Source organism: Bufo bufo, chromosome 5 (genome assembly GCF_905171765.1).
Source record: "Bufo bufo chromosome 5, aBufBuf1.1, whole genome shotgun sequence".
Classification (NCBI taxonomy): Eukaryota; Metazoa; Chordata; class Amphibia; order Anura; family Bufonidae; genus Bufo; species Bufo bufo.
In genome coordinates, this window is record NC_053393.1 from 167,856,423 (window position 1) to 167,877,610 (window position 21,188).

The 21,188-nt window shown below is 40.1% G+C and overlaps 1 protein-coding gene across 21 annotated transcripts in view; it reads right to left on the minus strand.

The window, feature by feature from the left end:
* Positions 1 to 21,188, minus strand: part of EPB41L3 (erythrocyte membrane protein band 4.1 like 3) — a 342,189-nt gene that overhangs the window by 54,250 nt on the left and 266,751 nt on the right. For 19 of the 21 annotated variants that reach the window (XM_040433765.1, XM_040433753.1, XM_040433752.1 and 16 more), the window contains 5 exons: positions 18,040 to 18,127; positions 13,805 to 13,957; positions 11,767 to 11,864; positions 11,089 to 11,264; positions 1,948 to 2,174 (listed from right to left, as the gene is read on the minus strand). In XM_040433765.1, coding sequence (XP_040289699.1) covers positions 1,948 to 2,174; positions 11,089 to 11,264; positions 11,767 to 11,864; positions 13,805 to 13,957; positions 18,040 to 18,127 — 742 coding nt within the window. The remainder of the gene's footprint in view (positions 1 to 1,947; positions 2,175 to 11,088; positions 11,265 to 11,766; positions 11,865 to 13,804; positions 13,958 to 18,039; positions 18,128 to 21,188) is intronic. The other 2 variants (XM_040433762.1, XM_040433757.1) reach the window with 1 other exon arrangement.

Sequence of the window (21,188 nt, forward strand, 5' to 3'; positions counted from 1 at the left end):
ACTGAGTGACAATCAATTTCACATGCTGTTGTGCAAATGGGATAGACAACAGGTGGAAATTATAGGCAATTAGCAAGACACCCCCAATAAAGGAGTGGTTCTGCAGGTGGTGACCACAGACCACTTCTCAGTTCCTATGCTTCCTGGCTGATGTTTTGGTCACTTTTGAATGCTGGTGGTGCTTTCACTCTAGTGGTAGCATGAGACGGAGTCTACAACCCACACAAGTGGCTCAGGTAGTGCAGCTTATCCAGGATGGCACATCAATGTGAGCTGTGGCAAGAAGGTTTGCTGTGTCTGTCAGCGTAGTGTCCAGAGCATGGAGGCGCTACCAGGAGACAGGCCAGTACATCAGGAGACGTGGAGGAGGCCGTAGGAGGGCAACAACCCAGCAGCAGGACCGCTACCTCCGCCTTTGTGCATGGAGGAACAGGAGGAGCACTGCCAGAGCCCTGCAAAATGACCTCCAGCAGGCCACAAATGTGCATGTGTCTGCTCAAACGTTCAGAAACAGACTCCATGAGGGTGATATGAGGGCCCTACGTCCACAGGTGGGGGTTGTGCTTACAGCCCAACACCGTGCAGGACGTTTGGCATTTGCCAGAGAACACCAAGATTGGCAAATTCGCCACTGGCGCCCTGTGCTCTTCACAGATGAAAGCAGGTTCACACTGAGCACATGTGACAGACGTGACAGAGTCTTGAGACGCCGTGGAGAACGTTCTGCTGCCTGCAACATCCTCCAGCATGACCGGTTTGGCATTGGGTCAGTAATGGTGTGGGGTGGCATTTCTTTGGAGGGCCGCACAGCCCTCCATGTGCTCGCCAGAGGTAGCCTGACTGCCATTAGGTACCGAGATGATATCCTCAGACCCCTTGTGAGACCATATGCTGGTGCGATTGGCCCTGAGTTCCTCCTAATGCAAGACAATGCTAGACCTCATGTGGCTGGAGTGTGTCAGCAGTTCCTGCAAGACGAAGGCGTTGATGCTATGGACTGGCCCGCCCGTTCCCCAGACCTGAATCCAATTGAGCACATCTGGGACATCATGTCTCGCTCTATCCACCAACGTCACGTTGCACCACAGACTGTCCAGGAGTTGGCAGATGCTTTAGTCCAGGTCTGGGAGGAGATCCCTCAGGAGACCGTCCGCCACCTCATCAGGAGCATGCACAGGCGTTGTAGGGAGGTCATACAGGCACGTGGAGGCCACACACACTACTGAGCCTCATTTTGACTTGTTTTAAGGACATTACATCAAAGTTGGATCAGCCTGTAGTGTGTTTTTCCACTTTAATTTTGAGTGTGACTCCAAATTAAGACCTCCATGGATTGAAAAATTTGATTTCCATTTTTTAATTTTTGTGTGATTTTGTTGTCAGCACATTCAACTATGTAAAGAACAAAGTATTTCAGAAGAATATTTAATTAATTCAGATCTAGGATGTGTTATTTTTGTGTTCCCTTTATTTTTTTGAGCAGTGTATTATAGCTCATGATATACAGTATATATTCAGCACCTGCATATCTCCAATACTACAAACAACCCGCTGACAGGTAAGGCACTGTTCCTCTAATCTTGGATTTTCTGTCGTTGAACTGAATGCAGAAATGTGCAGTGTTTTAGAGTAGCTGCAAGTATATGAGATTTTGCTTCATCTCATTCACACTGTATGTTTTACTGCATAAAACCTGTGGTGTGGATTTTACATCTGCAGCATGTCAATTTATGCTATAGATTTTCATTTCGGATTTCACCCTTTGAAATTCCACAGGCTTTATGTGGCAGAAAATCTGCATCAATACAGTGCCATGTGAACATACCCTAATATCTGCCTGACAAACATCGCTGAACACATAAGAAAAGCTCAAGCAATAATGGAAAGCATGATATAAGCAATATAAATCTTAAACCAAAGCATTCATTCAGAAGAAATGACAAGTACCTTTGCATCATGACGTATTGTAGTAGTGACAGTCGTGACAACTTCGACTTTCTTGCGTTGTTCTTCCTCCTCCTCTTTTTTCTCTTCCTCAACCTTTTTCTCGGGGGTTGCCGATGCAATCAAGTTGGTTTGGGATGCACCCTTTGTGGTGATGTATGGGCCGGTGCCCACCTCTGTGGCAGACACAGAATCCTTCATATACATGTCATGGTTTTCATTCACTGATGCTAAAAGCAAATATGATATTTGGGAAAAAAATAACTGAGTATGGGATGGTCTGTTTAAAGCAAGCAAACAAAAAAAAGAGCTGAATATGCGCAGATTAAGATATAAATGGCAAAACCCTTGAGAATAGTTCACAAAACAGTGTTAAATATGAGGCTCGTCTATATAACTGGAAGAACATAAAATAGTTTAGCAGATTGTGTGTGTGTGTATATAATTATATATATATATATATATATATATATATATATACACACACACACACACACACTATACAGCCGGAGGAAAGCTGAATATCTGTTGATGAGGCAAGCAAGAGAGGAGCGAGAACAACTTACATGCAACTTAATATCTTGCAAGATTTATGTTTACAGAATTATGTTATTATTATTTGTTTTATAGTAGTAAATCTTACATGGGTTCTCCTGAAATTAATAAAAATTATTGAGAATACTGACAGATTATTATACATACATAACCAAATACTTCTCATTATTTATTAAGTTGTTTTTGTCTAAGGGGCATTCAGTCTTAAATAAAATGGTTACTGTTGTATTAACACAAACAAAACCCGTCCTAGTTAAACAGCAAGACCGGTCACTTCAGAACAGTGAGCTACCTACTTGCTTCTGCCGCCTCTGTGCTGCCTGTCAGAAATGACAATGGTGAATACAACTAATTTGATCTATTTCAGACGGATGATTGCCTCCTAGATATAAGGAGCCAGTATACATAATGAAAGGTATGTGGCAATGTATTTATAATAAAGCAATATTTCAGTGTTCTGAATAATTTAGTTTTATTACTTCCTAGAGGACCCTTTTAATCACTTTATAATGAGAACTATCAATTTTCTAATAAAATGTATATTCCAAATCTTCAATAATTTCAAGATGCCTTTTGTCAGTGAATAGGAACATTTATTTTTGTATTTAAAGGCTGAAATCATGTACACACTTAAAACTTCTGACATCTGCTCCAAATTGTATTCAGTCTAGGCAGATATCTGTGAGATAGGCAACCTGAACATTCTGCCTACACTGTAGCAGAGCCAGGACTGGACACCAAAGTAGTAAACTCTGCTTGGATAAGTATTTGGGCTCTTTACACGGGCAGGGGATTGGGCCAATTATTTGGAATAAATGTTCGTTCAAATGCTTGCTCACAATAACTGTACTGTGTAAAGGCATCATCAATTGCTGACAATATGCAAATAACAACAAATGTTTGTCCACTTTTCATTCTGCATTGAGCCGTCGACATTGCAGTGGCGAGCAGGTGTAATTGTAAGCCGTCCCTTTCACTTCTATGGGACAGTTCGTTCCTATACACTTAAATAGTAAGGAGCCATTCCAATGAAGTGAATGATGGAACTTGTAGTTACACCTGCTCAACGCTACGTGTCGATTGAAGGCTGTGCTCGCACTGAGCGCGACCTTCTCTTCAACCAGCTGATTGGTGGGGGTGCCAGGTGTCAGACCCCGTCGATCTAATATTGATGACCTTCGCCTTAGGCAGCAGAAAGGCTAGATGCACCCCTGGTTTAGGCCCTGCACATTATTAAAGATAGATATATACACACACACTGCAATTATTAATTTACTGTGCAGGTAAACTAAAAGTAGTAAACATACCTCTCATATTCCATATACCAACTAATGGCATAGGACATACAAGAATAAAGATGGGGACCTTTGCTTTCAGGCATTATAGCGATGATACAAAGTGCACACATTTGGTAATATTATACATGGAAGAGTGAAATAATTATTTTTGTAGTATACATTTGGTTAAATTTATTACATTGAACTATGAATGGAAAAACAGAACATTAGAATTCTATACTATTTTTGTCCATCCTTTATGTAAAACTGAAAATGAAAAGATATTGGTCTTGTTCTAGTACAGTGATAAGCAAACTGCGGCTCTCCAGCTGTTGCAAAACTGCAACTCCCACCATGCCCTGCTGTAGGCTGAAAGATGTAGGCAGTCTTTGCATACTGGGAGTTGTAGTTCTGCAACAGCTGGAGAGCCGCAGTTTGCCTATCACTGTTCTAGTATCATATGTAAGACCAATTTATGCTGCAAAAAAGACATTAGGAATTGAATAAAAAGTATTCACCCTTAGAATATATTGTTTTGAAAAGATGAAATTTGTAATTTGGGAAAATGTTACATTTTGTAAGCTTTCTCTTTTATTAACCCCTTAAGGACCCGCGCCGTACATGTACGGCGCTGGTGGATGTGACTAAAGGACCAGCGCCATACATGTACGGCAGGCTGATCGGGCGGGTGCCAATCAGCTGCAGGGGTCCGGCAGCTGGACCTCTGCTGCATACGCCGGCATCGGTGAAAACACCAATGCCGGTGTATTAACCCCTTGTTATGCTGCGGTCAAAGCTGACCGCAGCATGCACGGGGTATGCAGAGGGTACGCGCGCCCTCCACTTAACCATCGGGTCGCCACGCTGCAGTGACCCGATGGCAGCCCGATGCATTCCATAGGCATCGGGGCTTGCCTTCTACGGTAGCCTGTGAGATCCAGCCCTTAGGCTGGGTGTCACAAACAGGCTGTCAGCATACAAGCTGACATGCAATGCATTACAATACACAATGTATTGTAATGCATTGATGCATTGCAGAGGGGATCAGACCCCCAGAAGTTGAAGTCTCAGAGTGGGACAAAAAAAAGTAAAAAATAAACTGCTTTCAATAATAAAAAAAATAAAGTTTCAAGTAAATAAAAACGGTCCTTTCCCAAAATAAAACACATAAAATTGTAAAAATAAATAAATAGGAAAAACAGACATATCTGGCATCGCCGCGTCCGTAACGACCGGCTCTATAAAAATTACCTAACCCCTCAGAAGAACACCGTAAAAAATAAAAACTGTGCAAAAAAACCAACATTTTTTTGTCACCTTACATCACTAAAAGTGCAACACCAAGCGATCAAAAAGGTACCCTAGTACCAATCTAACCGTCACCTCATCCCGCAAAAAATGAGCCACTACCTAAGACAATCGCCCAAAAAATTTAAAAACTATGGCTCTCAGATTATGGAGACACCAAAATATGATTTTTTTTGTTTCTAAAAAGCTTTTATTGTGCTAAATGTAAAAAAAAAATTATAAAAAAGTAGACATATTAGGTATCGCCATGTCCGTAACAACCTGCTATATAAAAATACCACGTGACCTAAATAAAAACGGTGTCAAAAAAGCAATTTTTTGTCACCTTACATCACAAAAAGTGTAATAGCAAGCGATCAAGAAGTCATATGCACCCCAAAATATTGCCAATCAAACTGTCATCTCATCCCGCAAAAATGATATCCTACCTAAAACAAAACAATCGCCCAAAAAATAAAAAAAAATATGGCTCTCAGACTATGGAGACACTAAAACATGATTTTTTTGTTTCAAAAATATTATTGTGTAAAACTTAAATAAATGATAATAAAAAATACAGATATTAGGTATCGCCACGTCCGTAAGAACCTGCTCTATAAAAATATCACATGAACTAACCTCTCAGGTGAACACCGTAAAAAAATAAAAAGTAAAAACGGTGTCAAAAAAGCCATTTTTTTTCACCTTACATAACAAAAAGTGTAATACCAAACGATCAAAAAGTCATACGCACCCTAAAATAGTACCAATCAAACCGTCATCTCATACCAAAAAAAATGAGCCCCCAAATAAGACACCCAAAAAAATGAGCCCCCAAAAAATAAAAAAAAATATGGCTTTCAGAATATGGAGACACAAAAAAAAATATTTTTTTCAAAAATGCTTTATTATGTAAAACTGAAACAAACAAACAGAAAAGTTGTCATATTTGGTATTGTCACGTCTGTAACAACCTGCTCTATAAAAATAGCACATGATCTAACCTGTCAGATGAACGTTGTAAATAACAAAAAATAAAAACTGCGCCAAAACAGCTATTTTTTGTTACCTTGCCTCACAAAAAGTTTAATATAGAGCTACCAAAAATCATATGTACCCTAAAATAGTACCAACAAAACTGCCATCTTATCCCGTAGTTTCCAAAATGGCGTCACTTTTTTGGAGTTTCTACTCTAGGGGTGCATCAGGGGGGCTTCAAATGAGACATGGCAACTTAAAATTATCCCAGTGAAATCTGCCCTCCAAAAACCATAAGGCGTTCCTTTCCTTCTGCACCCTGCTGTGCTTCCGTACAGCAGTTTACGATCACAAATGGGGTGTTTCTGAAAACTACAGAATCAAGGTAATAAATATTGAGTTTTGTTTGGCTGTTAACCTTTGCTTTGTTACTGGAAAAAATTCATTAAAATGGAAAATCTGCCAAAAAAGTGAAATTCTGAAATTTCATCTACATTTTCCTTTAATTCTTGTGGAACACCCAAAGGGTTACCAAAGTTTGTAAAATCAGTTTTGAATACCTTGAGGGGTGTGGTTTCTAAAATGGGGTAATTTTTTGGTGGTTTCTATTATGTAAGCCTTACAAAGTGACTTCAGACCTAAACTGGTCCTTAAAAAGTGGGTTTTGGAAATTTTCATAAAAATTTCAAGATTTGCTTCTAAACTTCTAAGCCTTCTAACGTCCCCAAAAAATAAAATGGCATTCAAAAAATGATCCAAACATAAAGTAGACATATGGGAAATGTAAAGTAATAACTATTAAATGAGGAAACTGCCTAGCGTGATGACGTGAGGACGCACGTCGCGCTCCCCCGCTCGGTCCGCCTCCAGCCTGGATCCAGCCGCCCGCTCGATACCTGCGTTACCTGCGATGGTCGGAGATCCGTGACGCTACTACGCCCCATATCTGGAAGATGATCTCCTCCCTGCTTGGGCCGCTCCCGGTCCCCCTCTCCTCAGCCTCTCTCTGACTGGACTCCCTGCCGGTACCCCTCTCGGAATGTCCACCTGCTGATGCTCTTGAGGATTGGTGTTCCTGTCCGGGGTCGGGTTACAGATAAGTTATACCCGCGTCTGTTTTTTTTTTCCCTGTTGTTTTTTTTTGACCTGGACATTTTCAGCAGGAGTTGGTGGATATATTGGGCCTGCTTTTCCCCTGGCCTGTGTGAGGCTGCTGATCCAGGTGTCCTTTCCTCCCCACCCCCTCACCTGTGTGAGTTGAGGGCTCATACTGGCCTCATTGCGATATCTGTTTAGAGGAGAAGAGAACTAGGTGAGGAGGGGAGTGGGGAGGAGGGGAGGGAAGGAAAAAAAAAGAAAAAGGAAGAAAGAAAGAAAAAATAAAAAAAAGAGGAAAGGGAAAAAAAAGGAGAGAGGAGAAGGAGGGAGAGGGGGGAAAAGAAGAGAAGAAGGGAAGATAAAACAAGAGGGGAAGAGAGAAGAGAGGGAAGGGAGAAAGAAAGGAAGAAAAAGGGGGAAAGAGGGAGAGAGAAAAAAAAAACAAAAGGAAAAAAAGCATGGCTCCCAAACGCGGCTCCGTAGACCTTTCTGTGAAAAGTGGGGTGAGAAGTGCTGAGGTTAATAAAATGGAACAGTACTTAAAATCCCCCATTCCGCAAGTTGAAACAACTATTAAAGGGAAAGCAAATCCGAATGGGAAGAAAAATACTATTGACTCAATACTATTGACTCCCGTTAATAAGAGGAGTCAGACAAGATGGATGTGCATGCCATGATTAATTAACTATTTGACAGGCAACTTTCAGCATATGTGCCATATGACTGTTCACCAGCTGTGGCTCACCAATGCAAAGTATAGTCCCATAGTCCCAGGGAGGATTATGGTGTGGTGAGCATAACACCTATTTTTTTACTTAACACTGATATTAAGCTGCTCTCCAAGGTGCTGGCCAATAGACTTTCCAAGGTGATCACATCGCTAATTCACCCAGACCAAAATGGGTTTATGCCTGGGAGGGGTACCCATTATAATATACATCGTTTGTTTGCTAACATTCAATCCTCCGGGGGGACCGCCCGCTCGATCCTGTCGTTAGATGCCACGAAGGCCTTTGACAGGGTCGAGTTGAGTTTCCTCTGGAGGGTGATGGGAACAATGGGATTTGGTCCAAGGTTTATAGCCATGGTCCGTCTGCTTTACAAATCCCCTTCAGCCAAGCTCAGGATCAATCGGACCTTGACCAGGGGTTTTAAGTTGGAGAGAGGTACCCGCCAAGGATGTCCTCTCTCGCCACTCCTATTTAATATATACATTGAGCCTTTGGCTATAAAAATCAGACAAGACTCGGGCGTTCTTGGATTTGGGATTTCGGGAGATCATGATCGGATTTCTTTATATGCAGACGATATTCTGTTCTTCATGCAACAGACCAATACTACCCTGCCAAAAGTTATGGAGATTGTAGAATCGTACTCCAGGTTTCCGGGCCTGGAGGTCAACTGGTCCAAAACCACTCTCCTCCCTATAGATAAGCTACAATGCTCAGTGGAGAATCCACCTCTGGACCTTGGGGTCGAGGATTCCATGAAGTACTTGGGGATAACTATCTCTGCTAATATCCAGGACTATGTTCAACTTAATCTACTCCCGGTTATGATGAAGATTAGGTCTAAAATTAAAATATGGCATCGGTTTACTCTTTCAAGAGGAGATAGGGTCTCCTTGGTGAAAATGATCGTCCTTCCCCAACTGCTTTATGTTCCCCGAAACTCTCCGGTCTGGATAGAGGATAAATTCTTTAAACTGATAGAGAAGATGATTAATGATTTGCTATGGGGGAGAAAGCGGGTAAGGCTGAAACTTGATTACTTTATAATGCCGCTGGAACGGGGGGGCTTAAACCTCCCCAGCTTCAGGGGATATTTTATTGCATCTCAGCTATGCCTTTTTCATGAGTGGGAAACCAGTCACCTATGTAAAAAACTAGTGAACCAATTTGGCTTTCATGACTTTTTTACTCTACTAGAGTCAGGATGTCTACTGAGTCTGAGGCAGGAGTTTAGAAGTTTTGTTAAGCTGGTTACCAAGGGCTGGACATTGATCAGGAGCTGGCTTTCTATTGCATCCTCACTGGTCTGCACCCCACTATGGCAAAATCAAAGACTTCCAATGCTTGGGGACCTTGACTGTCAGCAGTATTGGAGGGCTAAGAATATTCACTATATAGCACAAGTAGTTGGTGATGGTCGGGATCCTCGCCTCTGAGGAGATCGCGCAGAAGGAAAACACAGGTGAAATAGTTTGGTTTAGATATTTTCAGTTACGATTGGCACTCTGTAGTACTGTGGATAAAACTTTATTAAGTATAGATACGTCCATCTTTTTGCACAGTCTAATAAAGAAAAAGTAAAGGTTAAGATAGCTTACTGTTATAAACACTTAATTAGGGAACGCTTCTTGGATTGTCTCTCACCTGGGCAAAAGTCCTGGAGACTCACTTACTCTAACTTATCTTCTGAGGTTTGGGAAAATGTATTGAAGAATATGGGTTTAGTTTCTTTTAGTTTTAACCACATAGTTGTTCAGTTTAATATTATGCACAAGATATATGTAACGCCGCTGTGGCTTCAGAGGCGAGGATTACGAGATAACTCCAACTACACACGTTGTGGGAGCCCGAAAGCAGACTATCTTCATCTGTTTTGGGATTGCCCCCTTCTAGATGGATATTGGGGAGCAATACAAGAATTTCTTGCTCAAAGATTACAGATGGAGCTCCCTCGCCAGCCTGAGCTGTGGATCCTTGGGGATCTGTCGGCTTTAAACTGCCAGAAGCCAAAACGATGCTTTTTGATTAGGGTGTTGTTTTGGCCTGTCTCCTGATCTCCAGGTCTTGGTTTGCAGTTACCCCTCCTCACTTCAACCAGTGGTTGAAACTAGTCAATAAAATCAGAGACTATGAGACCATCTTGTATAGGCAGAGAGGCTCATACGATAAATGGCTTAGGGTTTGGGCAGTATGGAATGGGTGAAGGAATAATTGGAAAAGATCTTAAGGTGACTTTTTCTGGTATTTCAAACAACTTTTTTCTTTCTTCTCTTTTCTTTTTTCCCTAGGGGTGGCGGCATTGTGGGGGGAGGGAGGTGAATGGGTGGGTGGGAAAGTATGCATTTTGTCTTTCCTTTCTTTGTAAGTGTTTCTTGAGATGAATAAAGAGAATTTTTTTTTTTTTTAAAACAAAAAACTATTATATGAGGTATCTGTTTTAAAAGCAGAGAAATGGAAATTTGGAAAGTTGCAAATTTTTCCTATTTTTTGTAAATTTGGTATTCAAAAAAATATATACTAAGGAGGCTCATCCCCATCACCGCCTGCCATTGGCTGCTCCCCCCCAACACCGGATGTTTTTATCTGCGCACTGGGAGAACCACTTCCTGCGGTGCGCGGACAGGAGCGGAGCGGGGAGCCAGGTAAGTAGATTAAATGTGTGTGGGGCATTTGTTAGTCTCGGATAACCCCTTGAAATATCGCCTCTAAAAAGTCCAATGGCCCAGTTATGTTATGCTTATGATCATATGGCAAATTAATACAAGTATATATCATGTTTTGTCGTTCTGAGCATGTATGAAAAATGTGGTTACCTATGATTCTGAGTAACATTAAGTACACAGATACATATAAATCAAGTGTGTGTGTGCCTTATAAAACGGATGGAAGCACCTGGCCCATGTGAACGCATACAATGCAGATAGCGGAAATGACATAACAGCTCAGGGCTCACAACTTTTTTAAGGGTGTAATCTGACAACTGAAATGAAACCAAAGGAAAAGTATCAAGCAGTTCTTCGAAACGGCAGAGTGTGGGAGTCATGTGTGGGTGTCCTTTGTTCATTTAATTGTGATACTGTCACACAGGGTAAGAATATGTTAACAGCTGCTAAATTTCCAATTCTAATTAGACTGTATCACAGAATATGCCTTTGCCGTGCTCCTGGATTATCATTAAATGCCCTATTACTAATGTAAGGTGAATATATCAGTCTTACCTCCATCTAAGCTCCGGGACATGGTATAACGTTTGCTAGAAGAGCGTTCAAAATAGGGTGCAGGCCTGTCAATCAGTGCACTTGCTCGTCTCGTCTGAGCTTGCGTCCTCCCACTGTAGCGGAACTTTGACCCTAAGGTTAGGAACTTTTTGGGAGGTGCCTCTGGTAACAGCAGCCTATAAACATGGATATATTCTTCAGACATATGACAACACTTGGGATAAAACAAAGTACTGGATAACTAAAGATTACTTTTTCTTGACACAAGTCTGCCCAGTCACACCTGTCTTGGATAAGACTCCCGTTAATAAGAGGAGTCAGACAAGATGGATGTGCATGCCATGATTAAATAACTATCTGACAGGCAACTTTCAGCATATGTGCCATATGACTGTTCAAAAGCTGTGGCTCACCAATGCAAAGTATAGTCCCATAGTCCCGAGGAGGATTATGGTGTGGTGAGCATAACGCCATTTCATACAATTCATTTATGTTTGCATCTTTTTTATTTTTTTTGTAACGAGCAGCTAATGCTCAATGTATAAAATATACAACCCGTGCTCCACGCTAGAAACTGTAAAATTAATAAAAGAACGCTATGAAATGTAAACTTGTAAAGAATGCTATACTAGGAAAAGAAAAGAAAATGCAACATATGAAATGAACTAATTGGTATACCTAAAGAAAGTATGATGTTCCACACACACTTTCCATAAGCGTTTGGCAGCCCGGTGGTTTGGCAACTTGAAACCAATGGTGCTTTCAAATTGTTCAAACTAAAAAGAAAACACATAGTTTACAGCCCGTGAAATGAAAAGGTTCAGAAAACGTATTTATCAGAATATACTTATGTTTCTTTTAATTATAGAACTTTTTGTATTTTTCAATTGTATAAGGGAGTCTGTTTTCACAAAAGTGATGACAGAAAAGGCAGCAATATCAACTGTCATAATACAATTAGCTTCTTAGAAACTAAAGACCAACTCTCCCATTGTTACAATGTTAAATTAATAACAAAGTGAATGGGCTGCAGCACTGATTTAGAGCTGCGTTCCTTTCATAAAGGTGCTATCAGCCATTGGACAGTGCAGGAAAAAAGTAGTCAAGGAAACAAAGCTAAATCAGCACTGTAGCCCCTTCACAAAATGGATTGCATATCCTAGAGATAGGTAATCATTTAATAAGGTGGGAATACCCCTTTAAAGGGAACATGGAACTTTGAACATGGTGTTTGTATAGAGCAGGAGATGATGAGCAGATTAATATATATTTAAAGGAGTGTAGACGTGATGTGCAGGTATATGGCACATGACCACTGCAGCCAATCACCTTAGCGGTATGCCACTGAGAGCAGTGATTGGCGGCAGTGGTCAGATGCAATATACTTGCACCTCACGGTGATAGTGACGTGCAGGTATACATCATGTCACTGCTGCATCAATCATATACCATATACAGTACCTGCGCCTCACTATGCTCGTCAAAGTGACGGTGACATGTGATCACTGTAGCCAATCACTGTCCTTAGTGGAATACGACGGAGGACCGTGACTGGATGCACCAGTCACATGTTGTAAGCCTGCACGTCACTGCTGTATTATGTAAACAAACAGCAGGAGAGGCCTTGTTCTTCTTGCCACAAGTAACGCAAGACTTGCTTAGTCTCGTGCTACGACGTTACAGTTCGGTTCTGCGCATAAATTACTGTTTCGAAATCTGAAACCAAACCCGGGTTTGTGCCTCAGTTTGGTTTCAGATTTTGAAACAGTAATTTATGCGCAGAACCGAATTTTAACGTGACGTCACAGGCACAAGACTAAGCAAGTATCGCGTTACTTGTGGTGACTCTGGTCAGAAGAACAAGGCCTCAGCAGAGCCAATCCATTTTATTGCGGTATGGAGCGCATATTCTGAACAAAGTTTTCAAACTAATCAGGTTCAGATAGAGTAGTCTGAAACCGATTCGCTCCAGTCTATTCAGAAGCATTAGTAGAATTTTTTTTACATTTTTTATTATCTATCTACTGCTATGGCAGCTCTGAAAATGGCTGAGCCAGTGTACTCAGCTATTTTCGGAAGTCCCAGAGCGGCGAATGGAAAGTGCACCACACATCATACATGGCTAACTCTCCATTCACCACTATAGGACTGATGGAAATAGCTGAGTCTGCGCTCGGCTATCTTCTGAACTCCCACAGTGGTGAACAGAGGGTGGCCACGCTTGCGTGGTGCGCACTCCTCCATTTTGGGTGGCTCATTATGGAGATAGGAGCAGGTCCCAGAGGGGCTTTCAGTGATAGATACTATACATGATTGGAACTTAGTAAAACTTTTTTTACCAAGGTCAGCAAACTACTCCTCGAAGAAAAAAAATATAGACACAAATAAATCCCAATAAAATTTAAAGGGGAAACCATCAAGAAAAACACCACAAATGTGGGGTTAATTTTGAGCCCATGAACATTATGATATTTTGCCGTCTTGTCCAATACCAATCATACTATTGCACAGTAAAGGGCTAGTTATTTCTACTTACTCCACCCTTTTGGCCAGCGATAGTTTGCCAGATCTAGGCTGATAAATTTTGTATTTGGCTAACTATAGTACAATAAAATTTTATACATGCAGAGTAACTTCTGCATCAAATGTAGTTCATTATTCTGCAAATGCGAAATAAAACAGAGGGACATCCTGCTCTGCTGAAACTTTTACATACCTCGCCTGGGCGGATCTTGATGTAAAAATTATTCCTTTTATATGAAATTTTCAGGACTTTTGGCCAAGCAAACCGATTTATCCGTAATCTATCTCGATATATCAACAGACCACTGGCACAAACACCCAACATAATTTCTACTCCTTCAGAATCCTGTAAAAGAAAATCTTTTAAGAATGGAGTAATAAAACATACCCTAAAACAGAATAGAATAACGTTGGGAGTAATTGTCATTAGAGAAGACTCAATCCAATCACAAAGCAATGGCCATAGGGTGAAGAATAGTCCCACAAACCCAAAGCAAAGGAAATACTGTTGCATATTGACTTGTAATGAGGCTTTAGTGAAAGGCATCATGTAACATAAGCCATCACATCTATCATAACTTGCAAATTGCTCCACTGAAATGGAATTAGCAAATAAAGGTTATTTTTTATACAATTTTCAAATATACTGGATCACTTCCTCATAGTTTTAAAGATCTTTGCTTGCAGATATTCAGTAGAAATTTTTTTTTTTTTTTTTACTTCCAGCAGAAAAAAAAAAGTGTGATGGTCTTGTGAAAGTACACATTCATTACAAGACACAACTCTGCTACAATTTTCTGTAACTGTAATAAAAATGTTTAATTTCTCCAGGAAGTAAATAAGGAAAGTTCCTATTAAATGAAAGCAAGCGCAAGCAGAGATCTTGAAAATCACGCTGAATACAGAAAGTACCATATTTCCTGCACCATAAGACGCACCTGACCTTAGGACGCACCTAGATTTTAGAAAAGGAAAATACCCTCAATCTTCATCAGACCCCCAATCTTCATTAGACCTCAGTTTAGACACCATTCCCAATCAGACCTCAGATCAGACCTTCCATCAGACCCCCATTCCTCTTAAGACCTCAGATCAGATCCCAATTCCTCATCAAACCTCTATTCCTCATCAGACCCCCAGATAAGACATAAAGTAAATAAATAAACTTACTTCTCCTCTGCCGATCCATTGCACTCTTCCTGCACTCACTGCTCCCTGGTATTCTTCTGCCGGTGCCCTGCGATGTGCTATGACTTAACATCACACAGTGTCAGGTTACAGTGTGTGCTTAAGCTGTGCGACATCAGGTCACAGCACAGTGCACAGTATTGGCAGAAGAAGATCAGGGAGCATTGAGTACAACCAGCACACATTCACTGGTCCCCAATCCTAATGTTTATTAGCGGGCGCTTCCATGGAAGCGCTTGCTAGTACCGGTATTCACTTAATAAGACGCATTGCCATTTCCACCCCATTTTTTGTGGAAATTTTTTTTATGGAGCAGGAACTGCGTTATATATAGAAAATTTATTTTTTGAAACCATAGTACTCCTTTATATGTAACGCTAACTTCACATTAAGGTTTAAACATTGTGGTGGTTTGGAAATGTTGTTCCCGATTCATGTAATATAATATAAATGTAATGTAATAGAAAATATATACCACCCAGAATACATTTTTTCACATACAGCTGTGTATCAACCACAGGGAAACATCCCTAAAAGCCCAACTTTTTGAGAAAACCGCCCCTTTAAAAGACCACTTTTAAGTGCAGTTTTGGATGGCCATCTCAAACAACTTTCACTGTATACTTTTAAGGTACAATTGAGATAAAGATAAACTTACAGATAAAGGCAAAATGTACCCCAAAAGAGCATTCTAATTAGCTAATGATAGCCCATGGGCACATACACTAAACAAGCAAGAAAAATATGGCGTGGATCTGGCCTAAGGTTGCTTATTTTTTTAACAAAAAAAAAAAAAAAAAAAGCTTAACTTGTGACAGCTTTAAAAATAGTTAATAACTGAATTAGCCTTTCTCATTTCAAAAAAGAAAAAAATGAGGTGTTAAAAAATGTTGAGAGGGGCAAACCATAAGATTTCATGAAAGTAATAGTACTCTTTTTCCCCGCCGGCATTTTTCTTTTCCACGGTTAACTTAGAGGTTGACTCTGAATGATTAAGGTAACATAATGAAACAAGAAATAATTAATCTGTAGGGATTCCGCCTTTTAGTGATTTTCCATTGCAACAGGCTTTGCAGCAGTAAGTCTAAAAAGCAGTCTGAGAATACAAGTCATAGCTGTACAATAACCCTCACTTATCATCCTCCCTGTGGCGCAACTGGAAGCACTGCAGGACTGCATCATCCATAGCTGATCAATACAATACAATGGTACAACTAGCCATGATTACGATGCTGATCCATCCAAGCTTCTGCATATTAAAAGAGCAATTTTCTATCAGTCTGATATACCTTGTATAACTGACAAGAAAATTCCCATTTTATCCCATGTTATAATGGCATCTAATAAAATATCAGGATAAGAACCGAATGGTTACTTATTGCAATGCTTATTCTATATGTAGCTGTGGGGCTGGTAGGCCAAACAGGTACGTACAACTAAATGAAGGAAATATAAACTAATGTATGCTAGTCATTTGCAAGCTATAAAACAGTTTCTCTTGGAAGGCAGGCCATTTTAAAATGCTAGATATAATGATTGGTGAGTAAGCTGTAATATTTTAATGGATTTCTATCAAGTGCCAGCTCAACCAATTTGAGAACCGTTACATTCATCACAAAAATGCACCTTCATTCGCACTACTGTTAAAATTAGAAAGAAAACAACAAAAGGTGACCAAGTACCCTATGCAATTTCCCAAATTACCGTGCAATCTCTGTATTTTTGTCCTCATGCACAGCCTATATTATGGAGATGTGTGAGGCTTTTAATATACCTATCTATGCTACTGATTTTATATGGAAGCACACAGTTTATTTCTCTTGAACACCATACAAATGCAACAGAAAAAAAATGTATGTGAAAAGCCACATAAATATGGCACTGTTAATTCCTGGTTCTTCGGGAATTAATATAATTACTGAAAATACTTAAATATTACCTTATTTTAAATATATTATCAAATATCTTTCAATAGTTGTAATGGCTTGTTTTGTCTAGGAAGCAATCACCACGGAAAATAAAATGGCCGCCATCCTATTAGTACACACAAAACATGTCCTAATCACACTGCAAGACAATTTACTTCAGAATACTAAATTGCTGCCTCAGCCTCCTCTTGTCAGGGATTATGATCCTGAATAGAGATGATAAGATCTTTAGCTGAATATCTGTAGAAATGGAGTTCATGAGGAGACATGAAGTACAGAGAGGATGGACAGGACAGACTGTGGTAATGTGGGGCTGTGGTTGCACATTATCCACACCTCCTCTCTGGACTTCATGTCTCCTCATAAACTCCATTCCTACAGAGATTTAGCTGAATGCCTTATCATCTGTATTTAGGATTAGGCTTGAGCGATTTGCGCTTTAGATTATAGATCCAAAGTCGATTCATTACAAAACTTTGTTAGTAATGCTGTTTCTGTACAGCATTAAAATGAACGGGCTCCGTGTAGCCAAACTTCGTCTCGGCCGAAGTTGCGCAAGACTTTGGTGAATGACTACGGTATTCCTATCTGCGTATTTCAAAACATTTTAAAATAGGAATTCGAAGTGGGCTTTCGTACAGAGGTACCAGCCAGTAACGAAGCCGACTTTGGATTCCTATTTTAAAATGCTTTTAAATACGCTGATAGGAATACCAAAGTCATTTACCGAAGTCTAACACAACTTCGGCCAAGACGATGTTTTGCTACACCGCACCCATACATTTTAATGCTGTACAGAAACAGCATTAACAACAAAGTTTTTTAACAAATCGACTTTGGATCTATGATCCGAAGCTCGATTTGCTCAAGCCTATTCAAGGTCATAATTCCTGACAAGTGGAAGAGGAGGATGAGGCAGCTCTTTAGCTCAGTGTTGTAAAGTAACTTGTCCTGCAGTGTAATTAGGACAGGTTTCGTGTGCACTAATAGGACGATGGCCATTTTATTTCTCCTGATGATTGCTCCCCAGACAAAATGAGCCCTTATAACTAATGAAATGTCATTGGGAATATATTTCTAATCAAGTATTATTTAAGTATTTTCAATAATTTTATTTTATTAATGCCCGTAGAACTCTTTCAACATAACACTATATGGCAGTGTATGTAAAAGATTCCGTGTGTCACTAGGGAATTTGGAAGAGGCATCACTTTATAGAATTCTCCAAAAGGAAATCTAGTGATAACTATTCTCCAGTTTAGGCACTGCTTTGGATTTTTCATGTCACGTGGCACAAGATATAATTTGATACCTTAGCATGATGTAGATCCACCCCATACATTGACAATTTTTTGGCATTTTCCAGGAAGTGCATTTCAGCTTCAGCAGGAGTCATTCCTCTGCAGAACAAAATAGATTAGGAAATTATTTTTTTCTCAAAATATATAGTTTTTACTGAGATACGATTGCATCAGGTTCAGACTACATTATTAACTTAATGCATGTTCTACACAATAAAGCATCTGGGCAAAAAAATGATATCTACAATTTGTCAGTCATGTTAAATCACGCAGAAATGCTTTTAAGCGTTTGAACTACCTACATTACATTGAAAATAGCATTAGGTCAAGCCGTTTATAGTGCCTATAGAATGTAAACATAAGCTGCTATCTATAAAAATATGTGACAGAACTGACACCAAAAAAATGTCAACTACAGCTTCAAAACCATGCTACAGGAAATAAAACAAATAAGTATACATCTTTAAATAAATGCCATAGAAAATAGGAGATCCTTCACACTTGTGGACAGCTGTCAAACAAAGCAAGCAAAATAATAAAAGACAACACTAGTCTATAATTTGCAGTGTTATTTTCCAAGATGTTCACGTGTGGCAGTATGTAATATGTGCAAATATAAAAGTTGCATAAAATTTGAACAAAAGCTGCAAATATTGGCAATGTTAAAGCGTGAATAACCCAGTTATTATTTATGTTAACAGTTTATAACTATAAACGGAAAATGCAAATGTGATCGCAGTCTACATCCAGCATTCTGCCCTGCCTCCATGCTGGATGAGACATTGGTGTACATTTTGGCCAAAGCGTAATAAGCCACTCACCACGTCAAGGTCGCCTCATTTGAGTGGTCCCTAACACTAGTTCCTACCTGTTTATGGGCCATGACAGCCACACAAAGTCCAGGGAATGCAGGTCAGCATGCAAGCCAAGCACACTCTGCTTTTAACCCCGTCCGGTGCCATTACAGCTTTCATCGGATCCAGGGATGCAAGTACCAACATGCGCTGAGCCCACCATATACTTCTCCTGGAGCCAAATGGCTACTGGTAGGTTCTATATAAGCAGACTCAGTTTTATACTGACTTTAAAACCAGCCTCCAGGACAGATTGACTGGTCAGGTGTGCATGACTCAAAGGAGATCGCCACGCCTCCAATATATACTACAAAGAAAAAATGTGGGGGATTGGGTCAGCACAACCTGTATGTAGGTGCACATCACTATGGCGAAATACATATACAAACGGAAAATGCAAATGTGATCGCACTCTATAGTTTATAACTATAATAGAATATATACAATTAACCCCTATATTACTGGAGCCATAACTTTTTTATTTTTCTATTCACATATCCATATGAGGGCTTGTTTTTTTGCGGGACAAGCTGTACTTTCTAATGTCACCATTTAATATGGCATACAATGAAGTGGGAAGCGGGAAAAATGCAATTCCTCCACCATTTTATGGGTTTTGTCCCTACGGCGTTCCCTTTGCGGCAAAACTGATCTGTGACCTTCATTCTCTGGGTCAGTAAGATTACAACGATACCACATAAGTATAGGTTTTACATGTCTAAATAGTGTAAAAATAAATCACCATACATCACCATATTCTGACCCTCTACTAAGCTGTGTGGGGGCTAATTTTTTGATCTGTAGGTTTTTATTGATACCATTTTGGAGTGTGTGGGACTTTTCGATCACATTTTATAAATTTTTTTGGCATAAGAGAAGCGATGAAAAAATGGCGAAGCAGCAAATTAGATAATTTTTTCCGCCGTATTGGAATTTTTATTTTTTTTTAGAGATTTTAATAGTGCAGTTGTTTTTGGACACAGTGATGCCCATGATGTTTATATTTTTTATTTATGCATTTTTTTTTTATTCTAAGGAAACCCCCTTAGAATTAAAAATTTTTTACATATATATTTTTTTACTTTTTCTATTTTTTTGTAGCCAGTGCTTGAGGTTACAATACTCACTAATTCAGTGCTCCAGACAAAAAAAATAAAAATAACCAGGAGCCATTGGTTCCTAAACTAAAAAATTTAGGAGCCAAATAAAAATTTTTAGTCGTCAAATTTAAAATGCATATAATTAAAAAAAGGACTTGACGGAGAAGATGAGATGCAGGTCACAGTAGTGAGCCAGCACTACATATAGGAGAATACAGCACCACATACCTCTCACATCCAGTGACATCTTTTGGGGGACAAGGTGACTAAAAATGGCGAATTGCGCGGTTTTGATTTTTTTTTTTTGTTACGGCCTTCACCAGAGTGGCAAGATTTTTAATATTTTAATAGCTCACACTTTTTCGGATGTGGCGATATGTAATATGTTTATTGTTTGTAAATTTTATATGTAAAATTGGGAAAGGGGGTGATTTAAACTTTTAGTATTTTGGTGTTTTTTTTTAACTTTTATTTTAATAACCATTTCCCCCCTTAGGGGCTATAACCTGGATCTTTTTATCGCTTGTCCTATTCACCCCGATAGAGCTGTATTAGGGTGACTAGGACTTCACACTCTCCCTGCTACACTGTGCAGAGTACACACAGCAGCAGGGAGATTACCATGGCAGCCAGGGCTTCAGTAGCGTCCTGGCTGCCATGGTAACCGATCGGAGCCCCAGCAGTGTAATCTGCCACTGCCACCAATGGGGTTTCTCTCCTTCTCCCTGACAGCAGCGCTGTCCAATCGCAGCTCAGAGCCAGGGAGTTTTTTTTCCTCCCTGGCTCTGAGATTGGACAGCGCTGTTGTCAGGGAGAAGGAGAGACACTGGCTTCTCCTCCTTGCTCTGAATGTTGAAAATACCGGGGGCCACAGCGGGCGAATGGAGCAGCACCCAGGAATAATAGTAAGTGCACTTAGATCCCTGGGCGCCGCTCTATGTAGCCTGCTACTTAGTTCATATTTTTTGGACCCATAAAAGGTCCTCTTTAACTCATTTATACAAGTGTCGGCAGCGGTATCACAGACCCGGCCTCAATAACAGGGCATGCGATCCGCGGCAATTAACCCCTCAGATGTGGCACCTGAGGGGTTAATTGCCGCGTATCGCATGCCCTGTTATTGAGGACGGGTCTGTGATACCACTGCCTATACTTGTATTAATATGTTTTACATTCATTGGTGGCGCAGTGGCCACAGCTCCTCCC